Raw genomic sequence first — 11,003 nt, 5'->3', positions numbered from 1 at the left:
ATAGAACGCAACACTCAGCACCACTGAGCACCCGATATTGGCACTCGCCTCAATCAACTTCTCCACTAACAGAGATTTGGGAGCCTCCCTCCCTCTCTCGCCTCGTCTGTACTCCCCTACTACAGGCACCCCCGGTGCAAGATAATACAGTGCCCTCGCACACCCCCTTGCTGGACGTACGGCCCCGCTGCCGGAACCATGATAAACCCGTGCGTTACTGTGTTACATATTGCATCAACATCTGGGACGAGGAAACACGCAGCATTACTAGGGATGGAAAAGTACATATAGACTGGCTTGTATAAGCAAGCATCGTCAAGTCGTGGTCGCTTTTACTTACTTGTGGTAGAGAGGGCGAGATGGCACAGCACGGGTACGGCACCAGCCGGATCACCGAGAGTGGAGACGAGGCAGGGAGCGGAGCCAGCGGCGACGCGGAGGGTGAGCCGCACCCGCACGCCGCCGCCCGGGTAGACTGGTCCAAGTCCAGCGACTCTTGCTGGCCAGTCAGTCCGCGAAGTGTTCTGTGGAACACGTTCCCAGATATTTCCTTCTTTTGTGCTCCCGAGTTATGAACTTGCACAAGGAACTCCTCGCAAATTAAGATCCGTATCAATCCTCATGTTTGCTTGCTACTGAGGAACGTGATGCAAGAATTTTCTGGTAGAAACAAGCGGGGGCTGTGGTAAGCAGCGCGCGTGAGTCCCATTCAGGGCGCAGGAGGAGTTGGGCCGACAAAATCTTCTTAGGGTTTCCTCGTGATTAGAACAAAATTGTTCCGTTCGAATAAATTGTTCCGTTGGAAGAAAAATTACTTTAATATAAAATTTAAAATTTATTTAATTGTAGCTCTTCAATTTTACCTTTAACAATAAAAAAAATATTCCACTAGAATAAATTGTTCGGTTAAAATAAAACGGAAAAAAATGTTTTATTGGAACTTATGACAGAAAAAAAAAGAACTAGGCCTTAAACCCAACAATAGCCCGTGAAACCTTGAGTATTTGGGATGAGAACAGCTCCCTCCGTTCTAAAATGTAGATCGTTTTGACTTTTCTAAATTCATATATTTTGCTATGTACCTAAATTCATATATATCTAAGATACATAGCAAAATATATAAATCTAGAAAAACTAAAACGACCTACATTTTGGAACGGAGGGAGTAGGTCCTTAGCTGCAAGATAAAAGAGAAGGCACGGCTCCACGCAGCTTGGCGCATTAGCACAGGCACAACTAATTTTTTTCTAAGAGCAACTAGTACAATAATTAAATCCTTGCGTCTTTCTGACACGAGGACCAACTTTCCGCAACTAAAGAAGAAAAAGGATTTACAGCCTTACAGGTACAAGGACCAACTTGTTAGTTTGAATAGATGTTACAAGAGAATTTGAAGGCCAAGGAGCAGAGACTCTTGCTTATTCTACAGCTAGTGCAGGTGCGGTCACTGAAGAACTTCCGAGGTAATATCACATTCCATCTGTGTAATTTCCGTGATCTGGAGAATCAGGTGAAACAATCATCAAGCTCTTGCAATATGGCATGTCAAGAAGATCTGCTATACTTAACAGATGTAGCTCCTGTGACTCTGGATTAGCACTACTGCAAATGCCATCAAAACAATCATTAGACAGGTGATCATACGTTTTAGACAACCCTCTGTTAAGTGCAACTTCCAGATAATTTGTTGATTCCTCTTTTGGCAGGGACCCAGGAAAACTCGCGGTGGCAGAAGAGGCCTTCTGATCCATACAACTCAAAGAATTAGATCTAGCTATTTGCCCGTCCACCTTTTCAGAGACATTGACTGAATGAGAAACAGACCCATTACCATGCATAGAATCATAACTTTTCCCTTCCAAAGTACTCTCGTTTCTACCATTTTCTGCAAGTCCTTGTTCTGAATTGGGTCTTACTGCCCAATCTGATGAAACATGAATATTTGTGGATGAATCATGATCACTCTGAACGGTACTGGAGCCTTTATTCTTTGTAACTGATGGATCCTTAGGCATATATAGAAATTGCTCAGGCAATCCACTAACTAAATCTGACTTCATTTGTTTCCTCATAAGACTAGGCCAGTGATTCTTAACTGCTTTCCCTGTTCTGTTGGTACATAATATAACCATTTGCACCATAGATAAATTTGTTAAAAGTGCACTGAATTCTTATATACAGAGAAGAGAAATGAATTGCAACAGAAAAATAACATAAAACCCCACGACTTAATGTATGAAAAGAGAAAACTAGAAATGTCATATAAATGGAGCCCTATCTATGTTGGGCCAGTGGTTAAATGACTGGATGTGGATGTTATAGTCTAGTTAATAGTAGGATAGGTAGTATATAAAGAAGCAGCACAGTACCAATAAACTATTACCTTTTATTTTGCAAGGAGCATGGTATAAACTGAATATGAGAGATTCTAATAAAAAAACAATGTCAAAATCTTGATCTCACCTTCCAGGAAAAAGTTTAGCCAGTTTACACCATTTGCTTCCATGAATTTTCTGAGCTTGGATTAGTTTGATGTCCTCATGTTCTGACCATGGCTGGTTGTTCACAGCAGGGTCAAGATAAAACATCCATCTGCATCCTCAAATTTCAAGAAAGTAAATTCTCAGTAGCTCCAAAATGAAGATTTGAAAGATGAATTTCAAAACGGAAATCCAAATAAGGATTAAAATATAGGTACCATGAAAGCTACTGATTACAACTATATATTCGTAACTAATGAATAATGAGATGTATAGTGCAGCAAGGTTTTGATAATCCTTGCTCTTGGCACACAAAAGAATATTCCATGCAACAGATTATACTCCCACTCGTCTCCCAAGTTACAATGGGGGCATAGACAAGTTAGTCATTGTTCGTAGATCTGCATTTCAACATATTACCTCTGAAAATAGAACCACACTAGCATCATATAGCACCATTTAATTGATGTTTGCATCATATAGCACCATTGATCTTATGATGCTAGTGTGGTTCTAAATCAATGGTTTAGCACCATTGATCTTATTCAAAAAATCAATAAAATTATCAACTTTTACATCATATAGCACCATTGATTTTTTTTAACCTTCATCTGCTGTCTATTAATTCTAGAGCTGTCGTGGCAAAATATGGGTGTTATTAGGAGTCAACTTTTGAGTAAAGAAGGATAAGAAGCCAAGCAATGAAACAACAAAGATTATATTTGATACTTTAATTGTTTGACCAAACTAACTTGAATATGGTTATAGGCATGCTTGAACAGGTAGCACTGTTGGTGTATATGTGAGCTCATGTATTTGGCCCATCTAGAGGCCCATGTATAACTACTATATAGCCCACCCTTCTAGGGTTTGGAAGAATATACTGAAATTATCTCCTTCATGGTATCTAGCCTACCTCTCCCTCCCTCCCTCTAGCCGCCGACACCACCAGCCGTCGCCGGCCGGCCACCGGTGCCGCTGCCGCCCCTCTCCTCCTTCCCTCCCCTCCCCTCTTCCTCTCCCTCCCCTCTTCCTCTCCCTCCTCCTCTGCTCCCGCTCAAGCAGATCTGGGCGCCTGGGCCCTTGCCGCCGGCGCCCGGCCGCCGCCGCCCGCCTTCTTCGCCGCCGGCGCTCCTCCTCCTCCTCTCCCCTCCGCCGCCGCCCTCCCGCCCTGGTCCTCCCCGGCCGCTGCACTGCCGCTATGGCCGACGCCGCCCCGGGCGCCTTTGCCACCGCCGCCGCTGCCCCTCCTCCGTGGACTGGGCTCGGCATGTCCGCCGCGGACGCGCCGTTTGCCGCCACTGCCTTCCGCGGGAAGCAGATCGTCGCCGGAGCTACTACGGCCGATGCTGCTCTCGCCGCGGCCCTCCTCACCGCCAAATTTGAGGACGCGGCGGCTCAGGAGCGGGTCCGCGTGGCTGCCCTTGCTTGGGAGCGCGAGCGCACCGCGACCGATGCTCTCGCTCGCTAGGTCGCTGATGCGGAGCACTACATCCTCCTCACCGGCCAGCAGCCCGCCGTCCCCTTCGTCGAGCATGCCGCCTCTTCTTCCTACCAGGCTCCGCCCTCGGGTTCTGGACCCCGGCTCGACCCGACCGATCCCATGGTCGTCCAGCACCACCTTCAGGCCGCCGGCGTCCAGAACATCAAGGCCTTGGTCTTCGTCCTCCTCGACCCTACGTCCTCCTCCTACTGGCGCTGGTGGGACCAGGTCCTCCTCGCCCTCCGCCGCTACGCCCTCGATGACCACGTCCTTCTCGACACGCCGGTCGAGGCGCGGGATGTGGTGTGGCTGCGCCTCGACAGCATCGCCCTGTCCTGGATCTTTGGGACCATCTCCTTAGATCTGCAGGACATCGTCAGGACTCACGGCGGCACCGCGCGCCAGGTCTGGCTGGCGCTCGAGAGGCAGTTCCGCGGCAACGCCGAGTTCCGCGCTCTCCAGCTCGACGCCACCTTCTGCACCTTCGAGCAGGGGGACCTCTCCGTTGGGGAGTTCTGCAGAAGGATGAAGGGCATGGCCAATGCTCTTCACGACCTCGGGTGCCTGGTGCCCGACCGAGTCTTGGTGCTCAATGTCGTGCGGGGTCTCAGTTCTACCTACGACCACCTGCGGACATGGATCACCCGCCAGAGGCCCTTCCCCTCCTTCCTGCAGGTCCGGGACGACCTGATCCTCGAGGAGATCACCCGGGGTCTCGTGACCGGCTCGTCCTCCTCCTCCACCGCGCTCGTGGCTGCTCCACCGGCCTCCTCCGCCTCGCCCGCCACCTCCCTCCTTGGTGCTCCTCCCACCGGCCAGACCGGGGGCCGTGCTGGACGTCGTCAGCGGGGGGACGTGGTGGTGGTGGTACTGGTGGCCCTGTTTCTAGTGCTGCTGGTACCGGTGGTGGCTTTGGTAGGGGCCCCGCTCCCGCTCCTGCCCCTGGAGGTACGCCCATGGTCAGGGCGCATCTCGATGTGGCCGTTCCAGGGTCACCGTCCACAACAGCTGGCGGCCATGTTCACCAGTGCTGCTCCCCTGTTCGCGCCACCCTGGACTCCACCCACTCAGCCCAGCCACCCACCTGGCCTGGGGGGTGGGACCAGGCCGCGCTGGCGCACTCCTTCAGCACCATGGGGCTGACTCCGCCGGTCAGCACTGAGTGGATCGCCGACTCGGGTGCCTCCTTCCACACCACCCCAGACGCCGGTATCCTCTCTTCTGTCCGACCCTCACATCCCTCTTGTCCTTCTTCCATCATGGTGGGTGATGGGTCATGTCTTCCCGTCACCGCCGTGGGTTCTGCTCTTGGTTCTTTCCGCCTTCCTAATATTCTTGTTGCTCCTCAAATGATTCATAATCTTCTTTCCATTCGCCAGTTTACTTCTGACAACTCTTGTTCCATCAAATTTGACTCCTCTGGTCTTACTGTGAAGGATTCAACTTCCCGATGTCCGCTCCTCCGATGTGACAGTTCGGGGCCCCTTTACACCCTTCGCATTCCTGCTTCCGCTACTTCGCCTTCGACTTCCTCTTCGTCTGCTGCTTTTGCCACGACGCCTTCTTCCACAACCTAGCACCGCCGGTTTGGTCACCCCGGCCGCGACGTTTTGACTCGGCTTAGTCGTAGTACTGATGTCTCTTGTACTAGGACTCCTACTGAGCACCTTTGTCATGCGTGCCAGCTTGGTCGTCATGTTAGACTTCTTTTTTCTTCTTCTTCGCATGCGACATGTCTTTGATCTTATTCATTATGACCTGTGGACTTCTCCTGTACCCAGCATTTCTGGTTATAAATACTATCTGGTGGTAGTTGATGATTTTTCTCATTACTCTTGGACTTTTCCTTTACGCGCCAAGTCTGAGACCTTTCCCACTCTCCTCCACTTCTTTGCCTGGGTGTCCACTCAGTTCGGCCTCACCATTAAGGCCGTCCAGTGTGACAACGGGCGTGAGTTCGACAACTCCACCTCCCGTTCTTTCTTCCTCTCTTGGGGTGTTCACCTGCGCATGTTTTGTCTGTATACCTCTCCTCAGAACAGCAAGGCTGAGCGGATGATTCGCACGACGAACGACATCATGCGCACCCTTCTGATCCAGGCCTCTCTGCCTCCCTGCTTCTGGGATGACGGTCTCCACACCGCCACCTAGTTGCTCAACTGCCTTCCGTCCACATCTTCTCCTGCTCCCACTCCTCACCACGCTCTTTTCGGTACCCTCCCAGCTACGACCACCTCCGTGTCTTCGAGTGTGCATGTTATCCTAACATCTCCGCCACTGCTCCTCACAAGTTGGCATCCCGCTCGACTCGTTGTGTGTTTCTTGTTTACTCCCCTGACCACAAGGGATAACGATGCTTTGACCTCTCCTCTCGCTGGGTCCTTATCTCCCGACACGTTGTGTTTGATGAGTCGGATTTCCCCTACTCCACCTCCTCTACACCTTCCCCTGACCCTGAGCTGGAGTCCTTGTTTTCGCCTGACCCGGTGGTTCAGCCACCTTTGTCTATCTGTCCTTTTTCTGCAGGTCTTCCTGGTACACCGGCACCACATCCAGTGATCTCTGTTGCGCCTCGCGTGGCCCCGGTGCCTTCTGTCGCGCCACACGCGGCCCCGGTGTCTCCTGCTGCGCCACGCGCGGCCCCGGTGCCCCCTCCTGCACCTGCACGCTACACCTAGCCGGTGTAGCTGTACCGGCGTCGTTCGGTGCTGGCACCGGCGCCGACCCCGGCTCCGGAGGCTCCAGCGTCGCCACCGCCACCTCTGCCGGAGCTGTCGCCACCGCCACCTCTGCCGGAGCTGTCGCCACCGCCACCTCCACCGTCTCGCTCTCGTGATGAGCCGGTGGTGTACCACCCGCCCGTCATCCATCGGGATCCTGGTCATATTCATCCCATGGTGACTCGGCGGATGGCTTCTCAGACCGCGACTCTCTCAGCCACCGAGGGCGAGCCGCGGATCTCTCCGGTACCCTCCTCTGTCCGCGACGCCCTGGCGGATCCTCACTGGCGTCATGCGATGGAAGAGGAGTACGCGGCTCTCCTTGCCAACCAGACGTGGGACCTCGTGCCGCGTCCGTCTGGTTGCAATGTGGTCACTGGCAAGTGGATCTGGATGCATAATTGTCGGGCTGATGGCACACTGGATCACTACAGGCTCGTTGGGTTCTTCGGGGTTTCACCCAGCGGCCTGGTGTGGACTATGATGAGACCTTCAGTCCAGTGGTGAAGCCTGCTACAATGCACACGGTCCTCTCGCTCGCTCTCTCTCGCTCATGGCCTGTGCACCAGCTCGATGTGAAGAATGCCTTTCTCCATGGCACTCTGTCAGAGACAGTCTACTGCAGTCAGCCGGCGGGATTTGTGAACTCCAGTCGTCCGGATATGGTCTGCCGGCTCAACAAGTCTCTCTATGGTCTGAAGCAGGCTCCTCATGCTTGATATTCTCGGTTTGCCACGTTCTTGCTGACCTTGGGGTTCACCGAGGTCAAGTCTGACACTTCTCTGTTCATCTACCGCCATGGGGATGAGACTGCCTACATGCTGCTCTATGTTGATGATATTGTGCTCACAGCCTCCAGTCAGCAGTTGCTTCAGCACATCATCTCCTCTCTGCAGCAGGAGTTTGCTATGAAGGATCTTGGTCAGCTCCATCACTTCTTGGGTGTTACTGTTGAGCCTCGCTCGACTGGCTTTTTTCTTCACCAGCGGCAGTATGCACTTAATATCCTGGAGCGGGCTAGGATGACTGATTGCAAGCCATGCTCCACTCCTGTCGACACTTAGGCGAAGCTATCTGCTGATCTGGGTGATCCCGTGGCTGATCCTACTGACTACCGGACTGGTGCCTTGTAGTACCTCACCTTCACTAGGCCGGATCTCACATATGCAGTCCAGCAGGTCTGTCTTCATATGCATGATTCCCGGGAGTCACATCTTGCTGCGCTGAAGCTTCTCCTCTGCTACGTCCGTGGCACTGTTGACTTCGGCCTGGTTCTTCACCGCTCTCCCTCTGCTGAGCTGGTTGTCTACAAAGACGTTGACTAAGCTAGCTGTCCGGACACTCGCCGCTCCACTTCCGGCTATGCCGTCTTCCTGGGAGGCAACCTTGTCTCCTGGTCATCCAAGCGGCAGCCGGTTGTCTCCCGCTCCAGTGCCGAGGCGGAGTACCGTGCTGTCGCTAACGGCATAACAAAGGCGTCCTAGCTTCGACAGCTCTTGGCGGAGTTCCATAGCCCACTCGCCAAGAGCACGCTCGTCTACTGCGACAATGTCAGCGCCGTGTATCTCTCCACCAACCCCGTTCAACATCTGCGGACGAAGCATGTGGAGATCGACTTGCACTTCGTTCGCGACAGGGTCGCTATCGGCGATGTTCGGGTCCTCTATGTCCCGACCACCTCCCAGTTTGCTGACATCTTCACCAAGGGTCTCCCCTCCTCGACTTTCTCGAAGTTTCGCTCCAGCCTCAACGTAGCAGGTGGCTAGTTGTGGTTGCGGTGGGTGTTGTCCCTGTGTGTACTTTCTTTGTTCTCCAGTCTTGAACACCGCTGCGCCAGTAGTTCAGACTGCGGGGGGGTGTTGGTGTATATATGAGCCCATGTATTTGGCCCATCTACAGGCCCATGTATAGCTACTATATAGCCCACCATTCTAGGGTTTGGAGGAATATACTGAAATTATCTCCTTCAAGCACAACAGCATAAATCATGTGCTGGACATTTAAGTATTTGATAGAGACAAGTTCTTTGTGTCTCTGAAGCAATTCAATGTCATGGAAAAGTGTGAAATCACATGCTTGTATCCGAAGGTCGCATTGCAATGTGTCATGATGTCAAAAGCAAGATTTTTGCCTCAAGCAACTGTGTAGTTGCCTTTACTGAAAGTAAATTAAGAGAATGCAACATGCAGGTTTGCCCAAATGCCTTGAATGAGGCTGTGAAAGGATCACTAAACCAAAAGCAGTGGCCAGGCCAAACCATTTGCATCGCGATAAAAATGTGAAGCAACCAAACAGTATTTATCCTGTAAATTTCACCTGTCTCGACATTGCCTTGGACTTCGACCAGTTATACCGCGTGCAACAGTTGACCAACTTTTTGAGCTGTGAAGGTTTACCATTTGAATTAGATTACCATCTTCCTGAAAAATGTTCAATTTTATTGACAACTCAGTTAAACAGAACAGTAGAAAATATAATAAAATGACGGTAGCTGATATGATTGAATAACATTCCTCTTGAGACCATTTGCGGCTCCTCTTGAGTGAATTACCTTTCTTGTGGAGCAGGAAATCAGCTACACAACAGAATCAAAATTCATGTGAATACGGATAAATTGAGCAGTTGGGAGTGGCGGAGTGAAGAGGAATTATGATCTGACTGATGAAATGCAGAAATACAGAATCAGAATCAGACAGATGAGTATTTATTATCAATAAAGTTGATACTGATATTATTACACTGGAAGCATAGCTATTGAAGTTCAACTGAATAAATATAGAAGCTCAATAACAACTCCATATTTTGTAATACAGCTATTCTGTAATGATCCACGGCATGCTGGCACTGTACTGTACACACAAAGTAGGTTGCACAGAGAACTTCACAACCCAGGTAAGGCAATACAGCTTTTTCTACCTCAGTGATACAACTGTGGGAGCCAAGCTCTAGCTTGGTTGCAGACAAAGCTCTTTCACCAGTAAATATCTACTCTTAATCTGACCAGGTGATTGATGAAGATAACCTGATCTATCTCGCTCAAGAGAAGGCAAAATCTTGACATCTTTAATTTAACAGTCAAATAATACAAAGCTTTGAAGAATGTAAGTACCAAAATTTTAATCCATCCATGATTAAACTAGAGTTACCTGTCCTTTTATGTTCTTCGTCCTTGAGATGTTTAGAAGGCCTTTGGAGTTCACCACGCTACATTAACAATTAAATACGGCTCATGAACATGAACAACATGATTAAATGAATGACACAAATGACATCAGGAGAAGAAAAAAAACTATAGATGGAATTGACAGAGAAGGCTTAAAAAATTGAACAAAGTGGCTCTGGTTTTGATCCACTCATATCAGCTTTCATTCCAGTCACTGTGAAGTGTAAAGTACATTTCATTTCAGGACAGCAAAATACTGAAGTTCATGTGGCCCGCACCTCGTCTGCAATCCAATCTACTTCGCCGGAGCAACAGGTGGAACCGCCAGAGCTCCTGCAGGAAAACAGGAAAAGGTGATAATTAGCTGAAAAAGCTCCTGCTTCTCCTACCCGTCTCTCTGGGTGGATTTCGGAACACCGACACTATGCAGAAGAACACTGTTGTTCCTGTTCGGACGGTCTGGCCCACACCAAGAAATAGGGGCGTCAAACGCCAGAGCACATACAAATCGAGATTAAAGCACAAATGGGGGCTAATGGAGACATTGGAAGGGTGGCTCGTTGACTTACCGCCGCCTGGGGGCGCCGCCTCCGCCCCGCCGCATGGCCGCCGCCGCGCGCAGGCTGCAGAGAGGACCACCAGAACCAATCGCCGGAGCCGGCAGCACAGCACGGGAGAAATCAGCCGGTGAGATTGAGACAAGCAAGCGAGTGCGGCGGCATTGGCAGATCGAAATGCACTGATCTTTAATCGGAACTCGCGTATCGAAGACGAAGAGCAAGCGCTGTTTATTTCCCACCACGTAAAGGGCAAAAAGTCGTAAACACATTAAGAAATCTTACTAATTCAAAGTACTAAATGAAGTCTATTTACAAAACTTTTTGCATGGTTGGGCTGTAAATCGCGAGACGAATCTAATGTGCCTACTTAATCCATTATTTACAACATTAATGCTACAGTACCATCCGCTAATTATTACTTAATCATGAATTAATTAGCATTATTAGATTCGTCTCGTGATTTACAACCCATCTGTACAAAAATTTTGTAAATAAATTTCATTTAGTATTTCAAATTGATAAAATTTCTACACAAATTTTTTTTTATATTTATAGGTAAAATGAACTAAACAGGAGCTAAGCTGTGCTCAGGTGGGC

At 49.9% G+C, this 11,003-nt stretch overlaps 1 protein-coding gene across 1 annotated transcript; it reads right to left on the bottom strand.

Annotated features, from left to right (window-relative positions):
• Positions 1-1,213: 1,213 nt before the first annotated feature.
• Positions 1,214-10,526, bottom strand: LOC120653367 (transcription factor MYB3R-4-like; the record flags this gene model as incomplete). The annotated part of the gene is made up of 8 exons (XM_039931126.1): positions 1,214-2,109; positions 2,464-2,592; positions 9,000-9,099; positions 9,193-9,258; positions 9,830-9,887; positions 10,125-10,179; positions 10,268-10,305; positions 10,416-10,526. Coding segments are annotated over 8 exons (1,197 nt in total), but the record flags the coding sequence as incomplete, so codon positions are not given.
• Between the last annotated feature and the right edge of the window lie 477 nt (positions 10,527-11,003).

This window comes from Panicum virgatum, chromosome 1N, assembly GCF_016808335.1.
Source record: "Panicum virgatum strain AP13 chromosome 1N, P.virgatum_v5, whole genome shotgun sequence".
NCBI classification, from domain to species: Eukaryota; Viridiplantae; Streptophyta; class Magnoliopsida; order Poales; family Poaceae; genus Panicum; species Panicum virgatum.
The sequence above is the reverse complement of the archived record's forward strand: the minus strand, read 5'-3'. Positions and strand labels throughout refer to the sequence as shown.